The sequence below is a fragment of the Hyla sarda genome, chromosome 5 (assembly GCF_029499605.1).
Source record: "Hyla sarda isolate aHylSar1 chromosome 5, aHylSar1.hap1, whole genome shotgun sequence".
Classification (NCBI taxonomy): Eukaryota; Metazoa; Chordata; class Amphibia; order Anura; family Hylidae; genus Hyla; species Hyla sarda.
The window spans coordinates 116,794,753-116,816,871 of NC_079193.1; the positions used below are offsets into that span (position 1 = coordinate 116,794,753).

General features: G+C 47.8%; 2 protein-coding genes and 1 non-coding gene across 7 annotated transcripts in view; 1 reads left to right on the forward strand and 2 right to left on the reverse strand.

The window, feature by feature from the left end:
* Nucleotides 1-11,451, reverse strand: part of TRIO (trio Rho guanine nucleotide exchange factor) — a 748,009-nt gene extending 736,558 nt beyond the window's left edge. For 3 of the 4 annotated variants that reach the window (XM_056520137.1, XM_056520138.1, XM_056520139.1), the window contains exon 1: nt 10,757-11,451. In XM_056520137.1, the coding sequence (XP_056376112.1) occupies nt 10,757-10,901 (145 nt within the window). In that variant the 5' untranslated portion in view covers nt 10,902-11,451. The remainder of the gene's footprint in view (nt 1-10,756) is intronic. The other variant, XM_056520140.1, reaches the window with a different exon arrangement.
* Nucleotides 10,422-22,119, forward strand: part of ANKRD33B (ankyrin repeat domain 33B) — a 331,620-nt gene continuing 319,922 nt past the window's right edge. For both annotated transcript variants that reach the window (XM_056520141.1, XM_056520142.1), the window contains exon 1: nt 10,422-10,678. The gene's annotated coding sequence lies outside the window, so the exon portion shown is untranslated. The remainder of the gene's footprint in view (nt 10,679-22,119) is intronic.
* Nucleotides 13,463-13,653, reverse strand: LOC130275203 (U2 spliceosomal RNA). Its single transcript, XR_008844698.1, has one exon. It is a non-coding gene; the product is annotated as a U2 spliceosomal RNA (small nuclear RNA).

Here is a 22,119-nt window from a genome sequence, read left to right on the forward strand (position 1 = left end):
AGCTCCCCAACAGCCGATCGGTCGGCCGGGCTGTCTACTTCCCTTAGCCCGGTACGTCACACGGCACTTCAGCCTATCACCGGCCGAGGCGGGACATCGCTGGGCTAAAGGAAGTAGGTAGTAGACAGCCCGGCTGACCGATCAGCTGTTGCGGCACTCCAGGGGGAACGTAAAAAGGTAAGTGAAAGTTTTTTTTTTTGTTTGTTTGTTTTTAAGCTCAGGCAGGATGGAATAGGAAAAGTCCGCAGACATCTCCTTTAAGGTTATTGGGGGGAGAGTTATCAAAACTTGTCCAGAGGAAAGTTGCCCATAGCAACCAAATCAGCTTGCTTCATTCATTTTTAACTAAGCAATCTGATTAGTTGCTATGGGCAACTTTTCCTTTGCACAGGTTTTGATAAATCTCCCCCATTTAATTTAGCAAAAAGCCAGCTTAGGTGTGACCTATTAACTATATATAAATATATGGAGGGGGGGGGGGGGGGGTTGGGAATTGGTATCACTCACAAAATGTATTTATTTTTTTTCTTCAATCTTCCTCTGGAGACATGTCTGCATCAGGAAAATTTGACAAACCCGGCATTGCATTGTGAAAAGCAAAAAAAGGGGCGTAGTCTGAACGAAAAGGCGTATGGTTTCACAATCCAACCTATTTACTACTGAATTCACAAAAATCCTGTGAATAAATGGCTGGAAATTTCCACCTAGGAAAAGCTGGTCAGAAAATTTACTCGACTTGTAAATCTGTGAATCCCCATAGTAAATAAGGTTGAATCCTGCAAGTCTGAAACAACATTTCACACTTGTAAAAAATAGACACTCTTAGTAAATGAGGGCCGATAGGTATATAAGCCCTTAAAAGGGTCACTCTGTCCCTAGACATTAAGATAAGATGTCTGATCACGGGGGGTCCGGCCACTGGGACCCCCCGCTATCTCCGGCCCGGCACCCTCTCCATCCCACCTGGGAGTGAATATTGATGAGGCAGGGGAGTTCGGCATGCCAGCTCAGCGCCTCTAATGCGCACTGGAGCGCAATATGAATAATAGATTAAAAAGTCCAAACACCGCTCAAAAGGCACCAAAAAGTGACCCTTCATCTTACAATTATTCACCTGCACTATAACCCATCTGTCAGATTCTCTTAAAATAATGGCAGGTGTGTAATGACTTCTATTTAACATGAGTTGGAATGTGATTGGTTAATTTCGAACATAACTACATCCCCAGTTATAGGAGGGTGTGCACACTTAAAGGGGTACTTCGGTGCTTAGACATCTTATCCCCTATCCAAAGGATAGGGGATAAGATGCCTGACCGCGGGAGTCCCGCCGCTGGGGACCCCCCGTGATCTTGCACGCGGCACCCCGTTTGTAATCAGTCCCCGAAGCGTGTTCGCTCCGGGTGTGATTACGGGTGATCACAGGGCGGGCGGCGTTTGACGTCTCGCTCCGCCCCTCAATGCAAGCCTATGGGAGGGGGAGTAATAGCCGTCACGCCCCCTCCCGTAGGTTTGCATTGAGGGGCGGAGCATGACGTCACACGGGGGCGCATGCGTGACGTCACACACTGCCCGCCCTGTGATCGCCCGTAATCAAACCCGGAGGGAACACGCTCCGGGGACTGATTACAAACTGGGTGCCGCGTGCAAGATCACGGGGGTCCCCAGCGGCGGGCCGCACTCGGAATCTCCGGGCGGAAATTTTCTGCCCGGAGATTCCGTAATCTGAACCTAGCCTAAGTCTCAAGTATAAAACCTTCGGCTCTCCCATAGAGCTTAATGAAGGGGGGCGTAACAGCCTCCGCTTCAGGTGGGGGTCATGACGCGCTCCTGTGCTACAGCACAGGGGCTCCATACAAGAGATCGCGGGGGACCCCAGCACTCGGACCCCCCCCATCTTAAACTTATCCCTATCCTTCGGCTACAGATTAAAGCATACCTATCATATCACCTGTCAGGCTCAAGGCCTGATTATAGAATCATACATGTGTTATAATTGTATTTGTGTATAATGTATAATCTAAGGCATGGGTGAGGGTTCATTCAGACTGTGTTTTTGTGTATTCCAGTTTTATTGGGGGCCTGTCAGCCTGTGTTATACTTCTTTTGAAGTCAAAAACCTTTTTATCAGCAGGATACGAGATGTCTCTGGTCCCATCATAAAATCTAAATCAGATAAGGGACCAGGAAGAAAGATGCCCCCACCTAGTGGGATCAGAGGGGAGAAGGGGGGGGGGGGTCGTTTTCCCTCCTAAAAAGCCACTATAAAAATGAGATGCTGGACAAACCTGTGGTTCAAGCATGTGGCCAAAGCTGACAAGATCCTAAGAACAGCTGGACTCTACCTCAAGGACTGCTATACCATTATGCTGTGAGGACACTTCATTTTTGTTTTATGAACTTGTCTTGCTGAACTCTCATATTTTTGTACCTGTATGTCATTTGTTTATTTTATACGTAGCACTGTGATACCTTTTATCAGATTAAATGTTTAATCAGCTCTCTCTCTCTCTCTCTATATCTATCCATCTATGCTCACCTTTCTGAAGGAAGCTCTGGTGAAACACATTTATCAAAGGGTTCATTAGGTGACTTGCTGGGACTAGTAGTGGATACCGAGAGGTCTAGTGGCTTTAACCCTTGCACCATCACACTCTCTCTAGAGTCTTGGCTGGACCGATCGGGTATGAGCGTGACATCACCCAAAAAAATAAACTTGTGTTACTCAGTACCACACCCTGATCATTTACATCTAAGTTTTATGTGTTTAGCCCCTATATTTCTATTAAAAACAGCTTACATCAGTTGCAGTCTGGGGTGGGGGGGTGGGGGGAGTGTCCCTCATGCTACATGACTTAATGTCCTCCCTTACTTTGTGTCACTGAGTCTCGGGGGAGAGCCTGGCAGTCAGCCAATCACTGCAGGCTGCTCTGTAACCCTTTCCTCTCTTGATCTCAATATGCAATATGTAAGAGGAGCAGAGGATAATTATATATACACAGCACAAACCAAAAGTTTGGACACACCTCATTCAAAGAGTTTTCTTCATTTTCATGACTATGAAAATTGTAGACTCACACTGAAGGCATCAAAACTATGAATTAACACATGTCGACTTATAGACATAACATAAAAAAAGTGTGAAACAACTGAAAATATGTCATATTCTAGGTGGAAAGTGTCCCCAAGTGCAGTCACAAAAAACATCAAGAGCTAGAAAGAAACTGTCTCACATGGGGACCGCCCCAGGAAAGGAAGACCAAGAGTCACCTCTGCGGAGGATAAGTTCACCCGAGTCCCCAGCCTCAGAAATCTAAGGTTAACAGCAGCTCAGATTAGAGACCAGGTCAATGCCACACAGTGTTCTAGCAGCAGACACATCTCTAGAACAACTGTTAATAGGAGACTGTGTGAATCAGGCCTTCGTGGTAGAATATCTACTAGGAAACCACTGCTAAGGACAGGCAACAAGCAGAAGAGACTTGTTTGGACTAAGGAACACAAGGAATGGACATTAGACCAGTGGAAATCTGTGATTTGGTCTGATGAGTCCAAATTTGAGATCTTTGGTTCCAACCACCGTATCTTTGTGCGACGCAGAAAAGGTGAACGGATGGACTCTACATGCTTGGTTCCCACCGTGAAGCATGGAGGAGGAGGTGTGATGGTGCTTTTCTGGTGACACTGTTGGGGAATTATTAAAAATTGAAGGCATACTGAACCAGCATGGCTACCACAACATGTTGCAGCGCCATGCTATCCATCCAGTTTGCGTTTAGTTGGACCATCATTTATTTTTCAACAGGACAATGACCCCAAACACACCTCCAGGCTGTGTAAGGGCTATTTGACCAAGAAGGAGAGTGATGGGGTGCTGCGCCAGATGACCTGGCCTCCATAGTCACCAGACCTGAAAACAATGAAGGCAAAAGGGCCAACAAGTGCTAAGCATCTCTAGGAACTCCTTCAAGACTGTTGGAAGACCATTTCAGGTGACTACCTCTTGAAGCTCATAAAGAGAATGACAAGAGTGTGCAAAGCAGTAATCAAAGCAAAAGGTGGCTACTTTGAAGAACCTAGAATATGACATTTTCAGTTTCACACTTTTTTGTTATGTATATAATTCCACATGTGTTAATTCATAGTTTTGATGCCTTCAGTGTGAATCTACAATTTCCATAGTCATGAAAATAAAGAAAACTCTGAATGAGAAGGTGTGTCCAATCTTTTGGTCTGTACTGTGTATATATTATAGAGATTCTGCTCTTTCATATTGCATAATATAAGGTGTGTTGGGGACTACAAATCCCAGCCAGTCATGCAGTGACTGACTGGGATAGCTGTGTATACACACATATACAGAGCCCCCCACCACCCCCACCGACCTACAATGGCCCAGACATACAATAATTTCAACATGCGATGGCCTCTCAGAGACCATCGCATGTTGAAGGCAGCATCAACATACGATGCTTTTTTTTACGTCGGGCCATCGCATAAACGGCTATCCAGCAGCGCAGACTACTTAAGCTGCCCCGTGTGGTCCGGTGGGTGTCACTCACCTGTACCGGCGCTCCGGACCGTCCTCTTCGGGATCCCCTGCATCGCCGGCGCTCTCCATAGTCATCGCACATGCCATCCTGTCATCCAATAGGAGCGGCGTGCACAGCGACGTGATGACAGCGACAAAGAGACCCAGCAGAGACAGTCCGGAGATGGAGGGCGACATCCAGGGCAGCGGTGAGGACAGGTGAGTACTGTATAACCTCCTATACCAGTGGTCTTCAACCTGCAGACCTCCAGCTATTGCAAAACTACAACTCCCAGCATGCCCGGACAGCCTGGGAGTTGTAGTTTTGCAACATCCGGAGGTCCGCAGGTTGGAAACCACTGTCCTATACTTTACATTGCACGGATCGATCAACATACGATGGTTTCAACTAACAATCGTTCATTTGTAATGAATTACCATCGTATGTAGAGGGACCACTGTATATGTACACACACACACACACACACACACACACACACATTTTTATTATCCTCTGCCCCCCTTTCATATTGCATAAGATAGTGTGTAGGGGACTATAAATCTCAGCCAGCCGTGCAATATGTAAGAGGAGAATATATATACAGTCATGGCCATAAATGTTGGCACCCCTGAAATTTTTCTAGCAAATGAAGGATCGTATTTTTCGCTCCATAAGACGCAGCTAGGTTTTTAGAGGAGGAGAACAAGAAAAATATTCTGAACCAGACCTCCTTGTGGCAAGCAAGACCAACCCTCGTGGCTGCTTACCTATCACTACCGCTGCCCTGTTCTGCCATCCGCATAACGGAGTCTATGGATGAGCATGTGACACACACGTCACACTGCTTACTCCGTAGCCTAATGCTGGGCGCAGTGGAGTGACGTGTGTGTCACATGCTCCTCCATAAGACTCCATTATGCGGACAGGAGAACGGGACAGAGGCAGTAAAGGGAATGGAAGAACAGGACAGATTCGGCACACATTCGCTCCTTAGGAAGCACACATTTCCTTCCCACTTTTGGGGGAGAAAAAGTTCGTCTTACTGAGCGAAAAATACGGTATTTCTCATAAATAAAAGGATTGCAGTAACACGTTGCGCTATACAGATGTTTATTCCCTTTGTCTGTATTGGAACTAAACCAAAAGAGGGAAAAAAAAAAGCAAATTGGACATAATGTCACACCAAAATTATTGGCACCCTTAACTTAATATTTTGTTGCACACCCTTTGGAAAAAATAACTGAAACCAGTCACTTCCTATAACCATCAATAAGCTTCTTACACCTCTCAGCCGGAATGTTGGACCACTCAGGTCTCTCTTATTGGAAGGACGCCTTTTCCCAACAGCAATTTTAAAGGGGTAGTCCAGTGGTGAAAAACGTATCCCCTATCCTAAGGATAGGGGATAAGTTTGAGATCGCGGCGGGTCCGACCGCTGGGGCTCCCTGCGATCTCTCTGTACGGGGCCCCGGCTCTCCGCCGAGATAGCGGGTGTCGACCCCCGCACGAGGCGGCGGCCGACACGCCCCCTCAATACATTTCTATGGCAGAGCCGGAGATTGCCGAAGGCAGCGCTTCGGCTCTGCCATAGAGTTGTATTTAAGGGGCGTGTCGGCCGCCGCCTCGTGCGGAGGTCGACACGCCCCCTTCCCGTGGGCTGTCAGGGCTCCGTACAGGAGATCGCAGGGGGCCCCAGCGGTCGGACCCCCCGCGATCTCAAACTTATCCCCTATCCTTAGGATAGGGGATAAGTTGCTCTCCACTGAATCACCACTGGATATCTCCTTTAAGATCCCTCCACAGGTGTTTAAATGGAATTTAGATCTGGACTCATTGCTGGCCACTTCAGAACTCTCCAGTGCTTTGTTGCCATCCATTTCTGGGTGCTTTTTGACATGTTTTCGGTCATTGTCCTGCTAGAAGACTCAAGATCTCGGACGCAAACCCAGCTTTCTGACACCGGGCTGTACAGTGCGACCCAAAATCCGTTGCTAATCCTCAGATTTCATGATGCCTTGCACACATTCAATGCACCCAGTGCCAGAGGCAGCAAAACAAACCCAAAACATCATTGAACCTTCACCATATTTCACTGTAGTTTCTGTGTTCTTTTCTTTGTAGGCCTCATTTTGTTTTTTTAAACAGTAGAATGATGTGCTTTAACAAAAAGCTCTATCTTGGTCTCATCTGTCCACAAGATGTTTTCCCAGAAGGATTTTGGCAAAATGTAGTCTTGCTTTTTTCTGTGTCAGCAGTGTGGTCCCTACTGGGTCTCCTGCCATAGCGTTTCAATTCATTTAAATGTTGACAGTTTGCGCTGACACTGATGCTCCCTGAGCCTGCAGGACAGCTTGAATATCTGTGGAATTTGTTTGGGGCTGCTTATCCACCATCCGGACTATCCCGCGATGCCACCTTTCAATTTTTCTCTTCCGTCCACACCCAGGGAGATTAGCTACTTTTAGGGAATAAACGTGTATAGCAAAACATGTGTTACTGCAATCCTTTTCTGTGAGAAATACTTCAAATACTGCATTCTCATGCAGTTCTAGCGTCGGCATAATATGCCGGCGTCCTGCAGTCTGCAGAATGTCCACACAGATTTTCCACGTGGACATTCTGCCATGTGAACCCAGCCTTCACACTTCACAGCCTTCCCATTCACACTAAGGAAATTTGACACAGATTCTGCTTGCAGCAACCTCCCATGGATCTCAATGGGAATTCTGCTGCTCTGTTCACAAGTTGGAAGTGCTGTAGCATAACTTTCTACAAGGGACTGGATTCCGACAGAGGACTGAAAATTTTCAATCTTCCAGTGGAATCCACCAGAGAACTGCAGTTTGTCAATGGGATGGTGCATCTCTCTACAGCAAATCAGGCCATTTTAAACAACGCTGGTTCACTGAGCAAATTCCTCACTTAAAGGGGTACTCCGGTGGTCAACGTGTTTTTCCGTTTTTGACTTATTTGTTATGTTTCATTTCTATTCTTGTTTAGGCTACTCTATTTCGGTTCTTTGTTGTGATGAAAACTACAAATCCCAGCATGCCACATGCCTTACTGGTTTGAGGCTTTTTTTTTTTTATTCCGCCCTTTACCCATCCTACTATTTTCCCGGGTCAGCCCCCTTATACACAGCACACTAATATAAATCAGCCTTGGTTGGGATACACTGTCATACACACACACACACAAAAGGGACTACAACTCCCAGCATGTGTCATTTAGGAGTCTTCAGTCTGTGGTATAACACCGGCATGCTGCCTCTGTAGTCTCCTGGGGCTTGTAGTTCACCACACCTCTGTAGGGCATACACCAGTGTTTCCCAACCAGGGTGCCTCAATGTGTTGCAAAACTACAACTCCCAGCATGCCCTGATAGCCTTTGGGCATGCTAGGAGTTGTATATTTACAACAGCTGGAGGAACACTGGTTGGGAAACACTGGTGTAACATGATGTGTATGCTGAATAGGCTAGAACAGTGTTTCCCAACCAGTGTGGCTCCAGCTGTTGCAAATCTACAACTCCCAGCATGCCCAAAGTCTGTCAGGGAATGCTGGGAGTTGTTTTACAACAGCTGGAGGCACACTGGTTTGTAAACACTAGCATACACACACATAACAGGGACCACAACTCTCAGCATGTGTCATTCAGGAGTCCCCCCCCCTCCCCCTTAACATATAGAGATCATTTCCAGTATGAGATTTATTTCCCTGCAGTCCATACATCCCCAGTAAGTGCCCCTTGTCATCCTTCCCTTCAGATAACACTTATCTTCTCTGTGTTCCTTCTCCTGTGCAGACCTGCATCCAGAAGACAGAGAAGGGGGAGGGGAGGTGAGGAGCTGTGTACTATGGCTTCTCATACAGACCTCCGGGGGGGGGGGGGGGGGGGAGGATGAGGGGGCGTGGATTATTTCTCATGCAGACAGAGAAAAAAAACAAAAACTATGACATCTCGTCCACCAACAGACTCCGAACATGGCCGCTGTGGACAACAGTATAAGAAAACACTCAACTACAGAACTTCCTGCCCAAACAGGTAAGCAAAACACACACATGCTGCCAAAACATATAACATGTATTTTGCAAAAAAAAAAAAAAAAAAAACGAAACACTTACAAAGAAGATGCCATATAGTCAAAAAAAATTAATCACCGGAGTATCCCTTTAATTTCCTCAGTGTGAACGGACGCTTAACGTCATTTGGAAAATCTTATGACATGTAAGGCTACAGTCACACTACCATTACGCCCCATCAAGAACGGCAGTCAAACTCTCTCGAGTTTGACAGGGCGCAATGGGTAACAGCGGGTCCTGATGGACCCCATTATAGTCAATGGAGTCTGTTGGGCGCAGCTGTTCTTCAGCGGGAGAAAAAGACGGCGCAAGCTCTATTATTTTCTCCTGCTATTTTCCCTGGCCGCCATCATACTACCGTGTGAAATGGGCCTTCCCACTGCTGCAGCATACTTCATAGGACAAATACAGATTTCAACTTTTGACATGCCTTGAAGAAATGTCAAAAAACATTTTTTACCAAATGACAGTTCCGCTTTAAATTTGAATAATGGGAGTGATTTTTACACATGAAGCTGCGGCGACACACCCCCTCTATGCATCTCTATGGCAGAGCCAGAGAGACAGCTTTCGGCTATACCTGGCTCTCCCACATCGATACATGGAGGGGGCGTGACGGGCACAGCTTCGGGCTGGGGGTCGACGCACTCCATTCCCGTTGAGAACAGAGGTCCCATGCAGGAGATTGCAGGGTTCCTAGCCGTCGGACGCCTACCTCCCTTCCCAGATCTAAAAACAATTATTTCATCCACTGTAAATAAATCTACACAAAAAGCCAAACTGATTACAGAAAGACTTTTTGCCTCCTAGAGGAAATTTTAAGCAAATTCCGTTGCAGCAGCGGTTTAGTTCACGCGTCAGAAGTTCTGTAGCAAGAGAATGAACATGTTCAGTCTTTTGGTGGAATATGACTGGAAAAGCCCTTAGACTATGGGACTTTGAATTTCAGGAATTAATTTCAGATAGGAAATTTCTAGCTAATTTCCCAAGTATTAATATAACCTAAGAGCACTGACACTGTGGAACTGTCTGCAAGAGGAAGTGGTCATTGATTCCTTTTAATAGAAATCATGGCTTACAAAGTAATTGTTATGTCCAAGCTGAAGCACAGGCATGGACTAAGTCCAGTAAGTCAGGGTGGGCTAGCACTGCTCTGTGCCCTATAGCCCCCCTCTGTGCCCTCTCCTGTCCTATCACAGAGGAGTGCTAGCCCACCTTCACTAACATGACTTTGTCCATGCCTGTGCTTCAGTTTGGACAAAGCCATGATTTCTATGAAAAAGGTAATAACAATTTCTTATGAAGTATATTATAAAGTTTCATGCTTTGCCAAAATGTTCAACATATAAAAAGTTTTTGAATCCGAGTGTCCATTTAACTCAAAAGAAGTTAGCCTGGAGGCATTGCTGGAATGTTACAGTAAATAAAATCTAGAGAACGGGTCAGTGATGCAGGAATTTATTCTGATCTGATGTCAGAAAGTTATTTGTTAACCAACACATAAAAAATCAGCTTCTACCTGTTTTCTTTTTACTACAAATTGGAATGCCAGCAGAAACACCAGTCTATGCCCAGCTTTCCTTTATATAAACCACGTGCACATTTCAAACGGATCAATTGTTGCACCATAACTGCAACCATGTTACTATAAATTGGCTCACGTAGTAACAAGCTTCATTTTGACACTTGTTTGCTTAGGACAACACCAGAACCCCTAACAAATAACTCTGCGCCTACATTAGTCACACAGAACTAGAGTTGACAAGATGACAGAAACACAACCAAGGCTAAATAATGCTGTCACCTCTATTCACACTGTACAGTCACTGTACATACACATGCCGGCGCAGGAAAAAGGAAACGCAGTGCCATGATCGAACAGATTCTTAGCTGCCGTATGGTGATCTATACGGTCTCCTGACATTACATCATCGCAACTAATCACGACATGAGCAGTGAGGCAGCGCCTTCAGGCAGTTACAACCGTCACATTAACAATGGGAGGTAACGCAGTCTATGGAGCCTCCGCAGCGCATGCTATGCCGTAACCAGAACAAACGTCGGGTGAGCGCACAAGTTTTACCTCTGACATCATGACAGCCATTGCTTGAGTGAAGGCTGGACCCCTCCCAAAATGCTTACCAGATCTGTAAAAGGCAGCAATGTCTGCTGAGTCCTTGGCCGTATCCTCCAATCCTTCCACTGAGCTGGCTTCACCGCTGCCCGCCGCAGTTGCATTGATGGTGGCGGCAGACGTTGAACACGGGATTACATTAGAATTGTTCATACTTAAAACGTTCAGCCTTCCCCAACGTTAGCTGCGTGAATACGAAAAGCCTCAGATTGTGTCCCCCCTCACACCGTCATCTGCCGCTCTCGCTTTCCCTCCCTCCTTTGTCCTCTTAACACGTTCTGTCAGTACGCCATGTCCGTGACTACGCCGCTCCTACCGCAAGAATCGCTGTACGATCCACCGCTAAGATATTATAGCGCCTAAAGCCAAACAGAAAGCCCAGCCACACACCCTTTTACATAACGAAACCTAGTTAAGCACTAAAAACAAAGAAGACGCCCAGGTCCCGCCAATTCCGGACTGTACTCTTCGCCGACCTACACGAAAAAAAAAGCAAATAACGGTCCGATAACGCAAATCACTGCTCCGGTAATCACAACAACCAGTGTCACAGGCAGCAGCGGTGGTTGTTGCGGCGAATGCATAAGTGGGTGGAGCTAGGATACGGGAGTGTAAGGCTGCCGTGCGTGAGGTACTGCACTCTCGCGAGAAGTGATCTGCATCCATTTCAGCTGTTCTACAATGAAAGTGTACGACAAATGTTGGTGTGTGTTAAACGTTGCATTTTTTCTGCGACACACGATGTTATTATAAGGCTTCACACCTGTTATTTTTGTCCAGAACAGGAAGTGAAACTCACATAGAATAAAACTAAGGGATATACCTGCACCTTTTTCTGTGACCCTCTGGGGGAGATTTAGCAAAACCTGTCCAGAGGAAAAGTTGCCCATAGCAGCCAATCAGCTTCTTTCATTTTTTTTTATGAAAGCCTCTGCAAAATGAAAAAAGCAATCTGATTGGTTGCTATGGGTAACGGGGCAACTTTTCTTTTGCCCAGGTTTTGATAAGTCTCCTCCTCTGGGTTTCAGCTAAGGCTGCTTTCACACTATAAAATTCATCCGTTTGATGTTCCGTTATGAAAACCCTGAAAATCGGCCATTAAACGTTCGTTAGAAAATCCCATTATAGTCTATGGGATTTTTACATTATCCGTTTTAATCTGTTATAGTCAGTTATAAATAACGGACATTATTTTGTGACGGAAGATAGTAACGGGAGAAATAGTGCATGCGCTATTTCTTCCGTTCATTCTCCTGTCACAAAATAACGTCCGTTATTAATAACGGACTATAACGGATTAAAACCGATAATGTAAAAATCTCATAGACGGATGTTTAATGGCCGATTTTCAGGGTTTTCATAATGGAACATCAAACGAATCTTTAAAACGGATGAATTTTATAGTGTGAAAGCAGCCTAAGGCTAGTTTCACATGTACTCTGTCCCGTATGGCTTTTTTTTTTTTTTTTTTGCTCTGAATGGCCCCAAAATAGGTAAAAACACAACTGGTCCTAGAGGATCCCATTGACTTGAAAGGGATACGTCGGGAATCCAATAGTTTACCGTATCAAACGTATTATTCCCTATCCTTTGGATGGTTGATTAGATGTATTGGGGTGGGGGTACCCCTTTTACTATTTCTAGTATACTTCATAAGAAAATGTATCTCCTTTTAATAGAAATCATGGTTTAGTTTAAAGAAAAAAAAAAAACTATACCATCCAGAACATAATCCTGTCTGGCTGCAGCACAGGCATGGACAAAATCTAGTAAGTGAGGGTGGGACTACCACTCTTCTGTGCTCCTCCTGTCCTATCAGACTGTAGCAGAGAGGAGGGGGTTACAGAGCAGCCTTCAGTGATTGGATGAAGAAACCCAGCACTCAGGGAGGAAGATGCGTCAGGACACACCCCTCCAAAGTACAGAATGATAAACCAAGTAAGCAACAGGTGCTAGACACATACAAATTATATATACATGATCAGTATCAGGTATTGAGTAACATCCCTCAACATACAATGGTAATCTGTTCCAAATGGACCATCGTTTGTTGAAACCATCGTATGTTGAGGGATCCGTGCAATGTAAAGTATAGGACAGTGGTCTACAACCTGCAGACCTCCAGATGTTACAAAACTACAACACCCAGCTTGCCCGGACAGCCAACGGCTGTCCGGGCATGCTGGGAGTTGTAGTTTTGCAACATCTGGAGGTCCGCAGGTTGAAGACCACTGGTATTGGAGGTTATACTCACGTGTCCCCACCGCTCCGGACCATCACCGCTTGTCACCGCTGCCCTGGATGTCGCCATCCATCGCTGTCGCCGCGTCCCCGGGGTGTCCCCCTACGCTCCGGCAAGGCCTCTACTTCCCCGGCATCCTCGCTCTCCGTCGCCACCATCACGTCGCTACGCACGCCACTCCTATTTTGGATGACGGGACGGCATACGCAGTGACGTGATGACGACGATGCAGGCGATCCCGAAGAGGACGCGCCGGAGCCCCGAGAACATTTAAGTGATCGTCAGCGGACCACACGGGGCACCGTAAACGGCTATCCGGTGGCAGCTGAAGCAGTCTGCACTGCTGGATAGCCGTTTATGCGATGGCCCTGACATACAAAGGCATCGTATGTTACATGCCTTCGGATGTGGAAATGAGCGTATGTCGGGGCCATCATAGGTCGAGGGGGTCACTGTATAACTTTTTCTTTATTTTTGGTGCACTTTACCCGACGATACTGCCATATTGGGTTAATGCATAGCGTGACAGAAGCAAGCTTCGAAATCGACCTACTTTCTCAAAAATCCATTTAATATATGGTCTCCAGATAGGGGACGTATCAGATATGAAACTAATAAGAACAGATACTACACTTGATCTTAGCCAAAAGGCAGAGAAGCAATAACTTTCTAAAATAATTTTTTTTATGAAATAGATTATGTAAAAAAAAAATGTTTCTGATATATTTTATTTAAAAAAATCGTGTTATATGTGTTTTTTTTACGTTTGTAAACCTGGCCACTAAGTGTCACCCTATATGGCTCAGGATTATTTCACACCCCCCCCCCTCCTGACGTTCAGCACGTTCGGACCAATGCTGGCCTGGCAGCTTGGCACAGCGTGGTCCGGAACGCGCATTCACATGAATGAGGAGAGGGAGATGCAGGCTGGCGGGGAAATTAAAATTTTGCGCAACCTGTGACCCGGTAGGAGTTACCTGTCTAGTGTATTTAAATGTTGCCTGTTTGATGTATGTTATGCCTGAGGAAGAGTCCAGCATAGGACTTGAAACTTTTATGTTGCAATAAAGGAACCTTGATTTTACCTAAACCTGACTCCTGACACCATCCATTGTGAGGACCAGCGCCTGGACTATATCCTTTGTTTTACGGCATCCATATGCCAAAATTTTGCCTTTTCTGCTGAGGACTTATGGTCACTCAGAAAGGATCCGGAGCAGCGATCACCCTCATCATCTCAAGCGAGTCTACAGGCCTCTACAGATGTTGTGCCCTCAGCACAACACTATCTGGTAAGCTCACATCTTACTTTACCCTGGGGCTTACCGTTTTAAAATTTATTGCACTAGGAGCGCACCTTGTCTTTTTTTGTTTCCCTTTACATATATGATTGTGGCATCTAAAATAAAAACAATCTCAACTGCTTAGCGGTGCTGATTGGGAACAGCACGGTAAAACCGTGGTGTCCAGATGAGTTGAGAGGACGGTGGGAGGGCCCTTACCTGCCTCTTTGCCGTCCAATCTGTGCTCCTTTGCTCCAGTCACCCATGGCAGGTTGGAAAAATGGAGCACAGATAACACTGATCAATCCTGTGCTATGGGTGCTATGGCATAGCATTGTTCAGAGTATGCAATCTAATTATTGCATGTTATAGGGGACTAAAAAATTTTGTAAAAAAAAAAACTGTGGTTTAACCCTTTCCCTAATAAAAGTTTAAATCAAACCCCCTGTTACGCCTAGCGCTCCGGGCCCCCGCTCCTCCCCGGAGCGCTCACGGCGTCTTTCTCCCTGCAGCTCCCCGGTCAGTCCCGCTGACCGGGAGCGCTGCTCTGTCATGGCCGTTGGGGATGCGATTCGCACAGCGGGACGCGCCCGCTCGCGAATCGCATCCCAGGTCACTTACCCGTTCCCGTCCCCTGCTGTCATGTGCTGGCGCGCGCGGCTCCGCTCTCTAGGGCGCGCGCGCGCCAGCTCCCTGAGACTTAAAGGGCCAGTGCACCAATGATTGGTGCCTGGCCCAATTAGCTTAATTGGCTCCCACCTGCTCCCTGGCTATATCTGACCTCCTCCCATGCACTCCCTTGCCGGATCTTGTTGCCCTTGTGCCTAGTGAAAGCGTTTTGTGTGTTTAAAGCCTGTGTACCAGAACTTCTGCTATCTCCCCTGACTACGAACCTTGCCGCCTGCCCCCGACCTTCTGCTACGTCCGACTTTGCTTCTGCCTACTCCCTTGTACCTCGCCTATCTTCAGCAGTCAGAGAGGTGAGCCGTTGCTAGTGGATACGACCTGGTCACTACCGCCGCAGCAAGACCATCCCGCTTTGCGGCGGGCTCTGGTGAAAACCTGTAGTGGCTTAGAACCGGTCCACTAGCGCGGTCCTCGCCATCCCTCTCTGGCACAGAGGATCCACTACCTGCCAGCCGGCATCGTGACAGTAGATCCGGCCATGGATCCTGCTGAAGTTCCTCTGCCAGTTGTCGCTGACCTCCCTACGCTGGTCGCCCAGCAAGCTCGTCAGATCGCCCAACAAGATCACCAGCTGTCGTACTTGACCACCATGACACAGCAACTCCAGTCACAACTACAGCAAGTACAGTCACAGCTACAGCAGCAACAACCATCTCCTCCGCCAGCTCCTGCACCCCTTCCGCAGCGAGTGGCCACTCCTAGCCTCCGCCTGTCCTTGCCGGACAAATTTAATGGGGACTCTAAGTTTTGCCGTGGCTTTCTTTCGCAATGTTCCCTGCACTTGGAGATGATGTCGGACCAGTTTCCTACTGAAAGGTCTAAGGTGGCTTTCGTAGTCAGCCTTCTGTCTGGAAAAGCCCTGTCATGGGCCACACCGCTCTGGGACCGCAATGACCCCGTCACTGCCTCTGTACACTCCTTCTTCTCGGAAATTCGAAGTGTCTTTGAGGAACCTGCCCGAGCCTCTTCTGCTGAGACTGCCCTGCTGAACCTGGTCCAGGGTAATTCCTCCGTTGGCGAGTACGCCATACAATTCCGTACTCTTGCTTCTGAACTATCCTGGAATAATGAGGCTCTCTGCGCGACCTTTAAAAAAGGCCTATCCAGCAACATTAACCCCTTAAGGACGCAGGACGTAAATGTACGTCCTGGTGAGGTGGTACTTAACGCACCAGGACGTACATTTACGTCCTAAGCATAACCGCGGGCATCGGAGCGATGCCCGTGTCATGCGCGGCTGATCCCGGCTGCTGATCGCAGCCAGGGACCCGCCGGCAATGGCCGACGCCCGCGATCTCGCGGGCGTCCGCCATTAACCCCTCAGGTGCCGGGATCAATACAGATCCCGGCATCTGCGGCAGTTCGCGATTAAAATGAACGATCGGATCGCCCGCAGCGCTGCTGCGGGGATCCGATCATTCATAACGCCGCACGGAGGTCCCCTCTCCTTCCTCCGTGCGGCTCCCGGCGTCTCCTGCTCTGGTCTGTGATCGAGCAGACCAGAGCAGGAGATGACCGATAATACTGATCTGTTCTATGTCCTATACATAGAACAGATCAGTATTAGCAATCATGGTATTGCTATGAATAGTCCCCTATGGGGACTATTCAAGTGTAAAAAAAAATGTAAAAAAATGTAAAAGTAAAAGTAAAAAAAAAGTGAAAAATCCCCTCCCCCAATAAAAAAGTAAAACGTCCGTTTTTTCCTATTTTACCCCCAAAAAGCGTAAAAAACATTTTTTATAGACATATTTGGTATCGCCGCGTGCGTAAATGTCCGAACTATTAAAATAAAATGTTAATGATCCCGTACGGTGAACGGCGTGAACGAAAAAAAATTAAATAAGTCCAAAATTCCTACTTTTTTTATACATTTTATTAAAAAAAAAATTATAAAAAATGTATTAAAAGTTTTTTATATACAAATGTGGTATCAAAAAAAAGTACAGATCATGGCGCAAAAAATGAGCCCCCATCCCGCCGCTTATACGGAAAAATAAAAAAGTTATAGGTCATCAAAATAAAGGGATTATAAACGTACTAATTTGGTTAAAAAGTTTGTGATTTTTTTTAAGCGCAACAATAATATAAAAGTATATAATAATGGGTATCATTTTAATCGTATTGACCCTCAGAATAAAGAACACACGTCATTTTTACCAGAAATTGTACGGCGTGAAAACAAAACCTTCCAAAATTAGCAAAATTGCGTTTTTCGTTTTAATTTCCCCACAAAAATAGTGTTTTTTTGGTTGCGCCATACATTTTATGATATAATGAGTGATGTCATTACAAAGGACAACTGGTCGCGCAAAAAACAAGCCCTCATACTAGTCTGTGGATGAAAATATAAAAGAGTTATGATTTTTAGAAGGCGAGGAGGAAAAAATGAAAACGTAAAAATTTAATTGTCTGAGTCCTTAAGGCCAAAATGGGCTGAGTCCTTAAGGGGTTAAAGATGTTCTGGCCGCACGAGAGACTCCTGCTAACCTGCATGAACTCATTCATCTAGCCACTCGCATTGACATGCGTTTTTCTGAGAGGCATCAAGAGCTCCGCCAGGAAAAAGACTTAGATCTCTGGACACCTCTCCCACAGTCTCCACTGCAATCTGCGCCTAGGCCTCCCGCCGAGGAGGCCATGCAAGTGGATCGGTCTCGCCTGACCCTGGAAGAGAGGAATCGCCGTAAGGAAGAGAATCTTTGTCTGTACTGTGCCAGTACTGAACATTTTTTGGTGGATTGCCCAATCCGTCCTCCACGTCTGGGAAACGCACGCTCGCACCCAGCTCTCGTGGGTGTGGCGTCTCTGGATGCTAAGTCGGCTTCTCCACGTCTCACGGTCCCTGTTCGGATTTCTACTTCAGCCAGCTCTCCCCTCTCAGCCGTGGCCTGCCTGGACTCTGGAGCTTCTGGGAATTTTATTCGGGAGTCCTTAGTGAATAAATTCCGCATTCCGGTGACCCGTCTTGTCAAGCCACTCCACATTTCCGCGGTCAACGGAGCCAGGTTGGATTGCACCGTGCGTTACCGCACGGAGCCCCTCCTAATGTGCATCGGACCTCATCACGAGGAAATTGTATTTTTTGTCCTTCCTAATTGCACTTCTGAAGTTCTCCTTGGACTACCCTGGCTTCAACACCATTCCCCAACCCTGGATTGGTCCACTGGGGAGATCAAGAGTTGGGGTCCCTCTTGTTCCAAGGACTGCCTTCAACCGGTTCCCAGTACTCCCTGCCGTGACCCTGTGGTTCCCCCTGTATCCGGTCCCCCTAAGGTCATTAAGGACTCTGCCTGCCACAGGAAATGCCTCTCCCCCCCTCCCAGTCCCATCAGGCAAGCCTCTGTGTCCCCTCATGGCCCTCGTCCTGGTGTCACACTGCCCCGTGCCAGGTCTCGCCCTCTGCCCTCTCTCCCCATTCCTACTCCTGCTGTTCTGCCTGCCCTTGAGGAATCCCTCCATCCTTTCCCGGTGTCCTCATCCCAGGGGAGGCAGTTACCGGACAAAGAGAAGGGGAGACCTAAGGGGGGGGGTACTGTTACGCCTAGCGCTCCGGGCCCCCGCTCCTCCCCGGAGCGCTCACGGCGTCTTTCTCCCTGCAGCTCCCCGGTCAGTCCCGCTGACCGGGAGCGCTGCTCTGTCATGGCCGTTGGGGATGCGATTCGCACAGCGGGACGCGCCCGCTCGCGAATCGCATCCCAGGTCACTTACCCGTTCCCGTCCCCTGCTGTCATGTGCTGGCGCGCGCGGCTCCGCTCTCTAGGGCGTGCGCGCGCCAGCTCCCTGAGACTTAAAGGGCCAGTGCACCAATGATTGGTGCCTGGCCCAATTAGCTTAATTGGCTCCCACCTGCTCCCTGGCTATATCTGACCTCCTCCCATGCACTCCCTTGCCGGATCTTGTTGCCCTTGTGCCTAGTGAAAGCGTTTTGTGTGTTTAAAGCCTGTGTACCAGAACTTCTGCTATCTCCCCTGACTACGAACCTTGCCGCCTGCCCCCGACCTTCTGCTACGTCCGACTTTGCTTCTGCCTACTCCCTTGTACCTCGCCTATCTTCAGCAGTCAGAGAGGTGAGCCGTTGCTAGTGGATACGACCTGGTCACTACCGCCGCAGCAAGACCATCCCGCTTTGCGGCGGGCTCTGGTGAAAACCTGTAGTGGCTTAGAACCGGTCCACTAGCGCGGTCCTCGCCATCCCTCTCTGGCACAGAGGATTCACTACCTGCCAGCCGGCATCGTGACCCCCCCCCCCCCATTTCCACAAAAAAATAATATTTAAACAAAAATAAACATGGGGTTTCACCGCGTGCTTAAATGTCCAAACAATAAAAAACATAACAATAATTAAGTCCGTTAACAGTCAGAGAAAGACAAACACCCGGCACAGTCACTATTTATAGACCATTAGATTTGACCCGAGAGGATCTAACTGAGCATGGTAATGTCAGAGCAGTGATACTGCACTTCACTACGAAATCACAGATCCAATACTGTGGGTGGTTCTTCTCTTCAATGTAAGTCCAATGTATCATGCAATCTCCCAAAGACTAAAAGACAGAGCACTCACCTTGTCCAGTGAATAACGAACACTTCTTTATTGTTAACAAAATACAGACATCTAGGGAGGCAAGACAGTTGGAATGGGTGTGGGGGATTTAACATGCAGCAGTGGATGACGTACCGTATTGCACTTTCTGTGCTTTATTAGGCCCCTGATACATGATGACGCCAGACAGGTGAGTTTTATAGCTCGTGAATGTTTAGTCTAGGCAACACTAGTACACAAATACAATTAAAGGAAAAGTATCATGAAAAAAAATGTATCCCCTAACTTTTCCGAAGGATAGGGGAAAAGTTTTAGATCGCGAGGGTCCGAGCGCTGGTGCCCCCCCGCAATCTGCTGTTTGGAGCCCTGGCACTCCATCACAGGGGCGCTTCACGACTCCACGGAGACTGCCATGCCCCATCTATATATAGTTCTATGTGTCACGCACCTAGATGTAGGCTGTCACGGAGCTGGAAGTGGATCCTCCACCTGTGTGGCAGATGACTCGGACCGTATCGGGGAGCGGAGTCTAGGGTGCCGCTGGTTTCCACCAGAGCCCGCCGCAAGGCCGGCAGACGGGGACACAGGGACTTCTGTAACGGTACTCCCCCCCCCCTTTGGCCTCCCCCTCCTTTTGCGGTTCAGGAATTTCCTGAGAAGGTCCTGGTCCAGAATGTTGTCCTGTGGCTCCCAAAACCTCTCCTCCGGACCGAATCCTTCCCAATCTACCAGGAAAAAACACTTTCCTCTGACAAATTTGGAGTCCAAGATCTCCTTAACAACAAAAGCATCAGAGGTGCCAGAGATGGGAGAAGGTGGGATGTCCTTTTGAGAAAAACAGTTGTTGATGACTGGTTTCAAGAGGGAAACATGGAAGGAATTTGGGATCCGGAGGGAGAAGGGCAGGAGGAGAGAATAGGCCACAGGATTAAGTCTCTTCTTGACTTCATAGGGACCAAATAGCGAGGACCAAATTTATAACTGGGTATCTGTCACAAACCTGGATGTGGATGTCACGGAGCAGGTAGTGGATCCTCTACTTGTGTGGCTGATGGACCGTATCGGGGAGCGGAGTCTAAGGTGCCGCTGGTCTTCACCAGAGCCCACTGCAAGGCAGGATGGATTTGCTGCGGCAGGCGACACCCAGGTCGCTACCCCCGATACGGCTCGACCACACAGGTACTGGGTAAGGCGAGGTACAGGAGGATGAGACAGAGGCGTAGTCAACGTAGCAGAAGGTCAAGGCAGGCGGCAAAGGTTCGTAGTCAAAAAACGTAGCAAATAAGTCTGGTAACACTGGTAGGCAAAACAGGCAATGGGAACGCTTTCTCTTAGGCAAAGTGCACTGAAGATCCGTCAGGGAGGTGCAGGAATTTATAATTTGGTGTCAGGTGCAAGGACTAATTATAGGCGCACTGGCCCTTTAAATTTCAGAGCTCCGCCGTACGCGTTCCCTAGGAGAGGGGGACGAGCGCGGCGGAGCTGAGTTATGGACGCAGCAGAACGGGGTAAGTGACGTGCTGGGACTCGCATACGGGCGTGTCCCGCAATGCGAATCCCAGCCCTACCGACAGACGGGGACCCTGGGACACAGCGCTCACGGCCGGAGCTTACAGCCAGAGCGCAGCTCCTGACAGTACCCCCCCTTTGGTCTCCCCCTCTTCTTACGGCTCAGAAACTTTTCACGTCTCAGAAACTCAGATCTTGGTCCAGAATATTGTGCTGAGGCTCCCAAGACCTCTCCTCAGGACCGAATCCTTCCCAATCCACAAGGAAGTAACGCTTCCCACTGACCAGCTTGGAGCCAAGAATTTCCTTTACAGCAAAAACATCACAGGTACCAGAGATGGAAGAAGGTGTGATGTCTTTTTGAGAAAAACGGTTGTGGATGACAGGCTTCAAGAGGGAGACAAGAAAGGAATTCGGGATCCGGAGAGAAGAGGGCAGATGGAGGGAATAAGCCACGGGATTAAGTCGTTTTTTGACTTTATAGTGACCCAAAAAACGTGGACCTAGTTTAAAAGAGGGTACCTTAAAGCGGATGTACTTGGAGGACAACCACACCTTGTCCCCAGGAGAGAACTCAGGGGGAGGACGTCTTTCCCTGTCCACTTATGACTTCATACGGTTCATAGCCAGAAGAAGGGAGTGATGAGTCTTCTGCCAGATGGAGGCGAAATTCCGAACCAGTTCGTCAGCCCTAGGCACTCCGGAGGAAGACAAGGGAAGAAGTGGATGAGGATGAAGGCCGAAGACCACAAAGAAGGGGGAAGTTCCAGTGGATTCAGAGTTCCTATAGTTATAAGAAAATTCGGCCCAAGGTAGTAAATCGGTCCAGTAGTCTTGACGAGAGGAGACAAAATGGCGAAGATAGTCCCCCAGGACCTGATTCACCCTTTCGACTTGACCATTGGATTGAGGGTGGTAAGCCGAGGAGAAGTCCAACTTAACTTGGAGACGGGAACAGAGGGCCCTCCAGAACTTGGAGACAAACTGGACCCCCCGATCGGAGACAATATGGACAGGCAATCCATGAAGACGGAAGATGTGAGTAAAGAAAAGCTTGGCAAGCTGTGGTGCAGAAGGTAACCCTGGCAAGGGCACAAGATGAGC